This window comes from Notamacropus eugenii, chromosome 2 (assembly GCF_028372415.1).
Source record: "Notamacropus eugenii isolate mMacEug1 chromosome 2, mMacEug1.pri_v2, whole genome shotgun sequence".
Taxonomy (NCBI): domain Eukaryota; kingdom Metazoa; phylum Chordata; class Mammalia; order Diprotodontia; family Macropodidae; genus Notamacropus; species Notamacropus eugenii.
The window spans coordinates 17,879,830-17,892,244 of record NC_092873.1 but is presented as its reverse complement, the minus strand read 5'-3'; the positions used below and the strand labels follow the sequence as shown (position 1 = coordinate 17,892,244).

Genomic DNA, 12,415 nt, shown 5'->3' with positions numbered 1-12,415 from the left:
GGGAGGCTGGCAGGGTTTGAGGCAAAAGTATGATGAGTGCTGTTAGGGATGGGTCATGTTTAGGAGGTCTACAGGACATCCAGTTAAGAGTTGTCAGAAAGACAATATAGGTGATTGAGAGTGTCAGAGGCTGCAAAGAGTCAGGATAGAGAAAAAGTCATTGGATTGGGCAATGAGGAAATCTTTGGTAACTATGGAGAGGGCAGTTTCAGTTGAAAGAAGTCGGAAGTCATTGCAGAATTTAGAAGAGAATGAGGAGAGAGGAAGTGGAGAAGGCAGTGAGTGTAGACAGCTTTCTCAAGGAAGGTGGTAGGGATCAAGTGAAGAATTTGTGATCATATTTGAAGGCAGAAGCTAAGGGGCCAGTAGAGAGAGAGGACTGAAGATTAATGAGAAACTGGGGGTGAGAGAGGGATGAATATGCTGGAGAGGTTGGGAGGGGATATAATAAGAGGCCCTGGCACCTCTTTATTGGTAACCAGAGTAAAGGAGGTAGTGAGGAAAACTGTTGGAATAAGGTATGATAAAAAAGAGAAAGGGCGAGCTGTCCTTACCTGTCCCCAACTTTAAGACCTTAATTTAGAAAGGCCAAGGTCACCCATTGCATCCTGGGGCATTGCCACTTTGGTCTTGCCACTAGACTTTGACAACTTCTGGTGGAGAGTGAGGCTGATGACTTAATCCAATTCATGACCAAGTCAAAATAAGGCACTTGTGAAGTCATTGGTCTCCATCAAATCAGGGAAGTAGAAAGCAAGATTCTCAGCTGAAAGGGTGAGGGAAGGGAAGGGTGGGAGGACTGAGGAGAGGGGGGATTTTTGGAACCTCTGGGAGAGGAAGATAGTAAATCAATTGGAAAAGAATAGAATGTTTGCCCTGTGGCCCATTAACATTAGATAAGTTTGTAGTAGAGGCATCTTGCTTTCCTCCATTCACCAGCATGTGAACAGGAACAAAAGAGGCAAATGGAGGGGAGTCCAAGACTGGGGAGCTGGTCAGCTGCGACCAGTTCTAGGACAAGGGGACAATGGTTATATGTTATTGTTGTTGCATTGAGACCTTTCAGTCATATCGGACTCTGTGATCTCATTGGGGGTTTTCTTGGCAGAGAGAGTGGAGCAGTTTGCCATTTCTTCCTCCAGTTCATTTTACAGTTGAGGAAACTGAGACAAAGAGGGTAAAGTGACTTACCCAGGGTCACACAGCTAATGTCCAGGGCCAGATTTGAACTCAAGAACATGAGTCTTCCTGACTCTAGTCCTAACTCTCTATCCACTGTACTACCTGGCTGTCCCTAGCAATGGATCTGCAATCAAGGATAGTGGAGAGCTGAATTGGTTCACCAAGTGTTTTGAGACAGAGAAAAGAGTTTAGCCCACGTAGGGGAGATTACACTGAAGGTGAACACGTTAAGGGGATATTAAGCACAGAAAAAGATGGGAATGATCACAGATTGTGAGCAGATAAAGGAAGTTGATGGACATGGAAATGGAATATTTTTGAATGACAGCAAGATGGAAGGTGGGACCATCTTTCCAGATAGCTGAGGTGGGGAGGAGGAGGTCATAGCAAATGAGTAGATGGAGGAACTGGGAAGTCAGGGTGCCTGGGGGAACACCAATAAGTAAATGATTTTTAAATAGAAATTAAAAAATACATGTATGACAGAAGATGGGGAGCAAAGACTGGACAGTGAACCAAGCCCTAAACTCACTGAAGAAAGAAGATAACAGCCACAGAGTCTGGATTGGGTGATAATTTGTGTAGTGAGCCTCCTACGAAGAAAGAATGTTAGAGACGGGGAGCGAGAGCCTGGAAGTGGCAATGGGGGGCAAAGAACATTGACATCCCCACCGTGGCCTGAGAATCAAGACATGTAACAGCAGAGCCTGTCCTGGAAAGAGTAGCTAGAGAAGGTCAGTCAAGACAGGAAGAAAGAGAAAGGAAAATATTTCAAATAAAAGAAGTCTGTTAATTATTAGACAGGCAGTCTAGAGGGCACAATGGAAAGAGGGTGGGCCAGATCTGATGTGGGAGGGGGGTAGGGTTGATATAGGCAGAAATGAGGGTGCAATGAGGGGTGAGGGAGGAGAAGAGAGAGAGCCAGTACCAGGGGATAGGAATATGCTGACCCTAGGAGGCTGGCAGGCAGCAAGAGAGGTAAAAATCTTACCTTCTGCAAGGTACGGGATGAAAGAGATTGTGTCCCCAGAGGACAGGGAGCCTACTGCTAGAGATGGTTCTGGGACAGGGCCGATGGAAGCAGGTAGTCACAGGAGGCAGGGGTTCTGGCCATTCTGGCCACCTGACTGGCCCACGTAGGATCACAGATTTAGAGACAGACTGGGCCACTGACACCATTGAGTCCAACGTCTTCAATTAGAGGTGAAGTAACTGAGGCTGAGAGGCTGTCACTTGCCCAGGGTCACACATTTTGCACATGTCAGAGGTACAATTTGAACTCAGGTCTTCCTGAGTTTCAGGCCCAGTACTCTATCCCCCCTGCCACCTCAAGGCCTTCTCTCTCCAACTCATCTACCAGGATAAACCAAGACACTGTCAAGAGATTTGCCACAGACCGCCAGGCAGGTTCCTTCTGAGGCCCCTCCAGCCTCTCCCAACTGCCACTCACCTTGGCTCAGGCTCTTTCATCCCCTCCCCCCCTGCAGCCTGGAACGCCCCACTCCAGCCACACCCCTCCCCCTTCCATACCCCGAATTCTCCAAGCCTTTGCACTGGGACATGTAAGAAGGGCTGGAATGGGAGTCAAAGGACCTAGCTCCGACATTTGTATGACCTTGACTTTACCCTTCTGGGACTCAGTTTCCTCACCTGCCAAGTGATGGGGTTGGAAGACGTGACCCCTGGAGGTCCCTGTCTACAATCCTAAAACTCTAGTCTTCCCAAATTGAAGAACTTGAGTGTTCCCAAGATATGGAGTGGACATTATTCAGTTAATACTAAGTCAGAGTCGGAAGCTTTCCCCACCCCTATGGCATCTAGGTCAGGCCTCTGGGACCAAGGAACAAAGCTATTCTCCGTGCTCCCCTTCCCCCATACTCCATATTTTTCTCTCCAATACCTCAGTTACCTGGAGGAACATGTTTCATAAAAAACAAATACACTGAAAATATGAGATAGGAGGCTATATTATGGTGGGGGGGGGGAGGATATGGAAGCTCATTTTAATTGGACACACTGTCATTCAGGGTCCCTCTGCCTTCTTGACTGTGAGGGGGAGGGGAGAGAAGAATCATCTCCATAGCAGGCTGCCAGGTGGCAAGTGCAGCCTGACAGCAACTTGTCCTTTGAGAAGACCCAGAGCCATGAGGATTGATAATATTTAATATAAATTTTGGACTTCAATAAGAGCCAAAGTTTGAATTAAGAAGAGTCTGGACCTAAGTCTTTTGTTATCTTAAGTAAACTCAGAGAATGCCTTTTGTTGTCAGGAAGCAAATAGGGCTGACTTAGTAACTTCCTTAGGAGACCCCTTTCCTGGCATCTTAGTGATAAGGAAAAATACAGATGTCCTGGGTTGTAATTTCAATTGAAACTTTGTTAAAGGTACCCTTTCCTGTATCAGCAGGATACCTGTCATAAGAGTGGTGGGATTTTCTCCTTATGTCACAGAGATATATGCTACAGAAAGGAAAAAGGAAATTCACACAGCTTGGAATCTAAATCCCAAGCGACACTACTTTGTTAATTTTTGTCTTACTAAATTTAAGATTTTTTCAACTAAGAGTTCCTTTCTCACAGTAGAATGTATATAAGCCAGAAGATTTCTGTCCTGGCAGTCAGAATTTTTCTGACTCCATAGTGCATTATGTTACTGTTTTCTGTAATAGGGAATTGTTTAATTAAATCATAAAATGTATGCCTTTAGTCTGTTGCCTTTCTTTAACAAACTTTTCAGGTCAACAGTATCACTCAGAGAAAAGCATGCTAAATCTAAAGTCAAAGGACTTGGGTTCGAATCTCAGCTCTGTCACTTACTGTCTGCATGTCTGGGCCTGTTTCTCCAGCTGCAAAATGAGGGAGGGGGCTGAAAAGGATGGCTTCCAAGACTCCTGTCTGAACTAGCCCAGGGGGTAGAGAGGAGGCCCGCAGCTTCCTAGGCCTTCCTGGTCTCATTTTTGGTGCCCTCTGGCTCAGTTTCAAGAGCTCTGGTTCCATCTCTGGTAGGGGAACCCAGGGAGATTGTACCCCCTCCTCCTCTGAATGTCCCCCAAGTGAGACCAAACCCTAAAACATGTGTCTCTTCTCCAATTTATTAAATAAAGAACCAAGACCACTGTGATGTCAAGAAGAATAAGAACTGTACAGCAAGGAAGGCTGATGCTTGATCACGAGGTAGCTGAAGAAGGGAGGAGGAGGGCAGCAGTAATGCCAGTCGGAGCCAGGGAGGGCAATCACCCCACACAGGTCACTGCAGAGAGGTGTCGGCAGGCTGATCCCGGCTGCTTTTATTCTACTCACTGCCAGGAAGCAGGGGAGGTGGTGGCAGCCAGCTCGGGCAGTACTGTGAGGAGAAGAAGAGAAAGTCAGGAGATGGTGCTGCAAATACGAGCAGGGAGAATGGACCCAAAGATGAGCCTCTGTTCACTCTCCCTTCCCTACTCTCAATCTAATAAGCGTTTACTGAGCACATCTATGTGCCTGCCAATGGGGTACAGAGATAAAGGTGGGGAGGAAATAGCTCCTGCCCCTAAGAAGCAAAGGTCAATCTACGGACCCACGTGTGTACTATCCTCACAAAACAAAGGCAAGGAAGGATGCCAATAAGGACCGGGCTCCAGTAGGAGGGGGTGCTGGAGGGTACCAGGGGTCCTACAAAGGCATTCCAAAGGCACAGACATCGTTGCATGTGGGCAAGTGGGTCAGAACAGAGTTGATGAGGTAACGTTCATTCTTGAGAGATCATGGGATCCAGAGGGTGAAAAGTTTTGATCTGAGACAGGGTCTGCATCCTGGAGGCAGCAGAGAGTCATTGAAGTCTCTTAAGGATAACACCTGTACAACACCTCTCATCCTCCCTCCTTTTCTCTTTCCCAAACCTTGGTTTCCTGTAGACAAGTAATTACTCTAGCTCCCAAGACCCCCCCCTTCTCACTCCCCAAAAACCTACACCACACCCCCTTCCCCCTTCTGTCTCTTCTCCACACTCACTCTGCAAAGTGTAGGTCCCAGGTTCTAACTGTAGCATTGGAGGGAGAATGAGGAAAAAGTTCCTGGGCCAAGGGGCTAAAGAAAGAATGGGAAGGGACTGAGCTGGAGGAGGTTGTTTGGGGGACTGCTGCTGGAGGGAACGCTGTTTAGAGGAGTTCTGTCTGGGGGACGGCTCTCTGGGAGGGAATGGAGACTGGTCCCACTGGACCCAGCAGCCACAAATGGAGCAGCCCAGTGGAGAGAGATCCGAGACACGGGACAGGGCAGCAGAACAGCTCTGGTCTCCCTGGGGGGAACCTCGACGAGCCCCACCATGGTGGGCAGGCCGTTCCCTGGTCCAGGCCCAATGGGATGGTTCCTTTGCCATGATCTGAAAGGAGACAAGATCAGTAGCCAAAGCAATCTGGGGGATGGGAAGGGAAGCTGTGCTCATTAACCCCTGAGAGGGAAGCAAAGGGCCTGGATTCTCTATTTTATCCAAGTCCCTTCCCCTCTCTAAGTCTCAATTTCCCAAGTATAAAATGGAGTTAGACTAGATTTCCAAGGTTCCTCCCAGTTCTGACATTCCAGTTCCAGTACCCCATGATTCCCTCACCTCTTCACAAGAGTGCCAGCTCACAGCTGCCCGGTAGCCCATGCGGGCCCACAGCTGGTCCCTCTGACGCAGGAAGCTGGGCACGAGTTTCCGCCAGCCCCCACCCAGGGCCCAGGGCAAAATCTCATACTTGGGGTCCTCTCTGTCTTCCTCCATGTCATTAGCTAGATACCTGCAGTACCCACCAAGGGTTACAGGAAGGAGGCCAACATAAACATGATTTTACCAAAGTTGTGGTTAAACATCCCCTCTTCTAGCCTCCCCCAACTCCCACCCCGCCTCCACCACACACACACACAAACACAGAGACACACACACACACCCTTACTTACAAGGCTAAGAAGAGGTTACTGTGGGTATATTCACTGAGCTGCAAGCCAGCTCTTTGGAAATAAATCAGGGCCATTGCCAAGAGATACTGCAGAGATAGAAACAGGAGGGCCAGCCTCTTTAGTCCCTAGGGCTGGTCCATCCTGCAGACCCTAAACTGCATCAGCACAACCCAGGGAAGCAGGCTCCCTTACAAGATCCCAGAGTCTCAGCCCCTTCACTGGGCCCTGACCTCTCTTTCCCTTTAAAGCAAGGGTTAGGGGCAGGCCAGGGCAGATTCCTCTTCTTTTTTTTTTTATTCCTGCTACCAGGCACACAGCAGGTGTTCAATCAAGGAAGTGCCTTTGCCCTGAGAAATATGTCCTTAGGGACCAGCTGGTCCAGTTATATGTTAAGGCAGACACTGGATGGTCATGGGTATCTCTGCATTCCCAGCCTGTACAGAAAGGATGTTGGTAGATGGAAGCCTTGCTGCCTTTGGTGATTTAAGTAGGATTAAGTGGAGAAGGAGGAGGCAGGTGACAGCATTCTCAGGTGGTCCTGCTAACTCAGTTAGGATGCAAACCCACCCCCCCCATTCCTCCAAGCACAGCTGTAACTGCCACCCCCAAGCTTAAATACACACACCTTATCAGAGATTTGAAAGCAGAGATCAGTGGCAAAGAATTGCTGCAGGTAGCTGTCCTCTGGAGAGGGGGGCAGAGAGAAAAGGAGAGTCAGCCCTCCCGTACAAGGTTAACATCTCCACCCTAGTAGCTCCCGTCCCCTGTCTTTCCTTCCCCCCAGGAAGATAAGATCGAGTTCAGCCCAGTGTGAAGATGGGTGGTGGACATGCCCTGGGATGAGGGAAGGAAGAGGTTAAATCCTTTCCCTGGCCAGTGGGGAAAAATGTGACTCAATCAGTGCCTCTCCCACCCCGGTACCCTGGCCCTCCTAAAGACCAGCCCAAGGGGAGCCCTCTCTCACCTAGAAGGTTAAGGAAGGCGTGCACCTCCTGGTGCTGGAGGGAGGTGACATGCCCAGTGCCTGCCCAGACCCCTGGCTTCACCCAGCTGGTGACCACAGGAAGGGCCGCAGCGGAGGCCTGGTCTCGGTTCATTAGGCCTATCATTATGGCACAGGGAAGAAAGGAAGGAAGGAGGGAAAGGGAGTGCAGCACCTATCCAGAAGAGAAGGAAGAAGCCAAGCCTCAGTCTCTCCTCTGTATCTAAGGGGAGAAGGGCTGAAAAGGATCAAGCTGATGGTAAAGCCCCTGAACTCCAGGGACACTTGCCCTGGGGTTTAAGGGGCTACCGATTCCCTTCTCCCACAGCCCCACCCCCAGAGCCAGCAGGGAAACTTCTCTGTGCCCAATAAACCCATCCTCTCTGGTCTCACCAGCTTGGGGGGCAGGGGAGCTAAGGACAGACCCTCACCGCTCCCCCCCGTATGCTCCTAGGGAGAGGATGGAGAGAAGCTAGCTCACCTGAACAAGGTGATTACCCACAGCTTATCCCTCCCCCACCACCCCCCTCCCCTCTATAAAGGCTCAGGCCCACTCCACCCCCTCCCCCAGGCAGGACCAGCCACCAATCAACCCTTCCAAGGTTCCTACCAATCCCCCTGGAGAGACTTTTTTTCTCCTCCTTCTCACCCCTCACTAGCTCCGGACCCCCTGAGGAATGGGCCAGGGCCTGGTCTCAGGCAAGCAGCTCATCTAACTGAAGAGTACCCAGTCAGCCAAGGTGAAACTAAGGAGGCTTGGGACCTGGCCTATTGCCCTCTAGAGATTTAGACCATGCTGAATAGGATAGGATCCCACCTCTTTACTCTCCCTGTCTGCCTCTAGGCAATCCACTCCAGGTTGGGAACTGGGAGGGCACAAGGTGGATGGAGTCAGCCTGAGGTGGAGAGGCAATACAGAGGACCTGGAATCAGATGGGCCAGGATTAAAAACCTGCCTCAGATATTAGCTCACTGTGGTTACCCTGGGCAAGTCACTTAACCTCTCTGCCTCAGTTTCTTCATCTTTAAAAGAGAATACTAGCAACTACCTCACAGGCTTATTGTGAGACTCAAATGCAAGTAAAGAATTTTGCGAACTTTCAAATGCTATGTAGATGCCAGCAATTCTTATTAGAGTAGAAGGGGAACTTTGAGTGCACAGAATCCAACCCTTTCATTTTTTACAAATGAAGAGACAGCTTCAAAATGTCTCATCCATCTCCATAGACTCAGACAGAGAGGTGATACAGTGGAGAGAGTACCAGCCCTGGAGTCAGGATGACCTGAATTCAAATCAAGTCTCAGACACTTACTAGCTGTGTGACCTTGGGCAGGTCACTTAACCCCAACTACCTCAAGAAAAAAAAAAAGAGAGAGTCAGAGAACATCTGTTAAGTACTTGGGGACACAAACACAACCAATCAAGACCCTGCCTGGCCTCAAGGAGCTTATACTCTAAAAAAGGAGACCTGGAATGCAAAGATCTCTGAGGACCAGAGGAAGGCACTATGGATGTTTATTTATCCTGGAGAAGAGGAAACTCAGGGAAGACAGGAGAGTAGCTTCCTAGAGCATCTGAAGGACCATCCTGTGGGGGATGTTAGATTCACTTAGGATATTTTAGAGGGCAGAATCAGGAACAATGACTGGAAATTTGAAAGGAGCAAATGGAGATCTAAGGTCAGGGGGAAACAAACCAACCTAATAATTAGAGATTAATGAATCCCCAAACTGGAATGGGCTGTGATGGGAGGGGAAAGGTTATCCCAGATGTGGAGGTCTGAATGCCCCCTCATCTGGCATAGCAGAGAACCTTAGAATGTCCATTTTCCTACAAAGCCCAGCTCAGGGGTAAACCTGCAGGAGCCTTTCCTCACCCACTTGTTAGAAATGCCTACCTTTAGTCTATTTCCTCATATATACTTTAACCCTCTTTGGTGGAATGTGAGCTGAGTTGGGGAGAGGAAAAATTGTCTAGTTTTCTTGGGTGTAGCATGTATGTAGTATGATGGGCAGTGTCTACCTTACAATCTAGAAGGCTTGGGCCTAAAGACTTGGATGTGAATCCCCTAAGACACTTAACCTCGGCTAAGTGACTTCTGCTCTGAGCCTCAATTTCTTCATTTGTAAAATGTGGAGGTTGCACAATGATAAAATGTAAATTCTTTGAGAGCTTATTTTTGTCCCAATATCTGGCACATAGCAGGTACTGGACAAACATTTATTGAATGGTCATTTCTTTGAATGATTACAATTCTGTACACAGAAGAAAAAAAATGAAACCAAATACTGAACAATCGTAATGACAAAACTTGGACCTGAGGAAGAGTTTAGAAAATGTCTCCCGTGTGGGAAGAGTTGGGCATAATGGGTACACAGATTCAGACACAGGCTCCTGAAATGGATTGGAAAAGTGCTTAGTTAGCTTCATGCCTGGAACATAGTAGGTACTTCATAAGTGCTTGTCCCCTTCCCTCCTTCCTTTCCCTAATTAGAAGATCATGAATTTTGAGTTGGAGAGGACCCTAGAGAGCATCTGAGGGCAACATACTCCTTTTACAAAGAAGCTAGACTGAGCCACACAAGAATCAGGAAGTCTCCTGAGTTCAAATCCAGCCTCAGATGCTCACTAGCTGTGTGATCCTGGTCAAGTCCCATAACCCCCTTGGCCTTTGTTTTCTCATTTTTAAAATGAATTGGAGAAGGAAACGGCAAACCACTCTAGTATCTTTGCCAAGAAACCCGAAATGGAGTCACAAAGAGTCAGACACAATTGAACAACTTTTTACAGATGAGGAGACCTAGGGGTTAATTAGTTTTGCTGAACTGCTTCCCTTCCCCTCCTTTCTTTTAAAATCATTGTTGGCTGGGATGGCTCACCCAGCAGGAAGGGAGAAAGAGATTCAGAAATATAGGTCGTTCTCATCTGCTTCCAGAGGTTCAACTGCCATCTCCATGAAAGAGACTCAGAGATCCAGCCCGTCTCTCTCCTGAACTCAAAAACCACCATCACTAACTGCCCAAGCTAACATTTCCAACTGGATATCCCATAGGCAGCTCACATTCAACAAGTCCAAGCAGGACTCATCACTTCCCCTTATTCAATCAGGTGGTTATTTTACCTCGAGGGCAACTCTCATGTCATCCTTTTCTCTCTCCTTCACCTGTCCAGGTGCTCAACACCTCTCACCTGAGCTATTCTAATTAGGTCTTAATTGGCCTCCTCGCCTCTGGACTCACCTACCTCCAACGTGATTTCTTAAAGTTCCTTTCAGATAAAGAAAGAAAGGAAAGCAAGGAAGAAAAGGAGGTAGGTACTAGACAAACATTTATTTATAGATTGGTCAGTTTAGGAAATGATGACAATTCTGTACATAAAACAAAACAGGAGTGATTACAATGAGAAAACGTGGCCCTGTGGATGATTTATCTGGTGTCTTCTCCAGCCTCCTTTTGTTGAGTATGGCCTTCACCTTTTGGTATTGTGGAACAGATGTCAAACAGGCAGCCCATAAGAGTGTGACCTGAACCAGGTGAAAATGTAATTGGAAAAAAATGAACAAAAAAAAAGGAAAAATATAAGAGAATCTAGAAAACTTGGATCTGTGGTTTCCCGAGTCAGTATGCAGCCCCCAGGGCCCCTTTTTTCCATTTCGTTTTGACACCCACTGTGGTCAGGGAGCATGATTCATACCATAGCATCAGGAAATGAAACTGAGGAAAAGCAAGGGCGAAGATTTCTTTTCCAGCTCTGTTGGGGAGAAACTGTAGAATCCAAGGTGGTGGATGATTGCTGCTTAGGGTGGGAAGCAATTATAACTCAACAAAGAGAGAAGTCATAATACGTACTCACTTTTGAGAATCGTCTTTGGGCTGGAAAGACATTCTGGACAACAGGTATTGTTCATCCATTGACCTTCCTGGTCTCTGTGTGCCTGTGCTTTCCCTCTGATGTTATGGCCAGTCTAACCTGTATCTAATTAGACTTTGAGCTCCAGGAGGGCAGGAACTATGTTTTCACCTTCCCTATCACCAATGCTTAGCACAGTACCTGGCACATAGTCAGTGTTTAATGAAAGTTTGTGGATTGACTAGTTTGAAGAGGGTCATGTTTGCTATGCACAAAAACCCTCTGGGAGGGAGTGGCCAGGACAGATGCTTCGGCAGCAGATAGCTTGTCCTAACCATAGCAGCTGTTAGTCAGCCCCCCCACACACACACCCCCATCCCTTGGCCAGTGTTCTACTAAGCTCAAGATGGACTTTATTAAATACTAAAAAATTCTTTTGCATTTAATAAATATTTACAAATATCATTTCTTCAACTTATAAATTTGGCTCATATTTTTTCACCCACTTGGAATTTCTACCAGGAAAACTTCCTGATTTTGATGAGCTCAGGCCTCATTTTCTCAGGAAGACATTGATCTTCTTTTCTCTGCTTGGCCTACCAGCAAATGCTCACATTATGACTTGAGTTGATTCAGTGTTATTACTTGAAAGAGAAAGCTAATGAAGCATCTTGTAAAATAATAGTGTCAAACTCCAAGAGAAAGGGATCTCTGTGGCCATGCATTGATTTAAAAAACCACAAATTCACATCATTCTGTTTCTATTTATTTTGTTAAACATTTTCCAATTGTAATTTATCTGGTTCAGCCCCACTCAGTGAGAGTTTTACACCTCCATCTTAGGGATTTCCCAAGTGAAAGTGTGCCAGTTTACTCAAAAGGTCAAACAAGTACATGCCCAACCCAGGCCCCTGTTCTCTGATGAGTTCACATATCTGAACTTTCCAAGAGTATGAACACTCCCAGAAGACTTTGCCCAAGGAGAGCCCGGACTCCTGGTCTGCCTCCCAATTCTTCAGTCATGGTGTGGGAGGATATGCTGCCTCATTACTCTCACCTACCTTATTGACACTTCTGAGGACTTTGACCAGGAGTGGTTTCAATCTTAGAATCTCCACTCAGCAAAAAACTGTGCCATCTCTACTTTCACTTTGGCTGAACTCTAGCAAGCAGATATGGCCACCAACCTGGAGCAGAGAGAGAGAGAGAAAAAGAGAGAGAGTGCACCAGTCAGCCTTCTATCAGTAAATTAGATGCAGCAATTGGGATGGGAACTCTCTGAATTCAAGGAATTTAGCATTTAGAAGACTCAGTTTGTATTACACATTTCAATTTCTTCAGCAAATGCCTCTCCAGTTAAGTGGTTCCCTAGAGTCTACACTAGGGAAGGGTGAAAGGAAAAAACACACAAAATTTGTTAAAGAACAGATTTTGGAGATGGGAGCAGGATGACACAGACCTCCAAATCTGTATCTAGATTGGGG

The 12,415-nt window shown here is 47.2% G+C and overlaps 1 protein-coding gene across 7 annotated transcripts; it reads right to left on the bottom strand.

Moving 5' to 3' along the window:
* Positions 1–4,256: 4,256 nt before the first annotated feature.
* On the bottom strand, positions 4,257–11,962 carry SPDYC (speedy/RINGO cell cycle regulator family member C). 7 transcript variants are annotated; one of them, XM_072639079.1, is made up of 8 exons: positions 10,931–11,962; positions 7,899–8,004; positions 7,064–7,256; positions 6,725–6,783; positions 6,100–6,185; positions 5,768–5,939; positions 5,173–5,542; positions 4,257–4,525 (listed from the first exon to the last, which is right to left on the bottom strand). In XM_072639079.1, the coding sequence occupies exons 1-8, from the start codon at positions 10,987–10,989 to the stop codon at positions 4,479–4,481; spliced, it is 1,092 nt and encodes a 363-aa protein (XP_072495180.1). In that variant the 5' UTR covers positions 10,990–11,962; the 3' UTR covers positions 4,257–4,478. The 7 variants fall into 7 exon arrangements, with proteins under 7 accessions (XP_072495180.1, XP_072495179.1, XP_072495186.1 ...); XM_072639078.1 differs by having other exon boundaries at positions 10,935–11,961; XM_072639085.1 differs by lacking the exon at positions 10,931–11,962 and adding an exon at positions 9,962–10,354.
* Between the last annotated feature and the right edge of the window lie 453 nt (positions 11,963–12,415).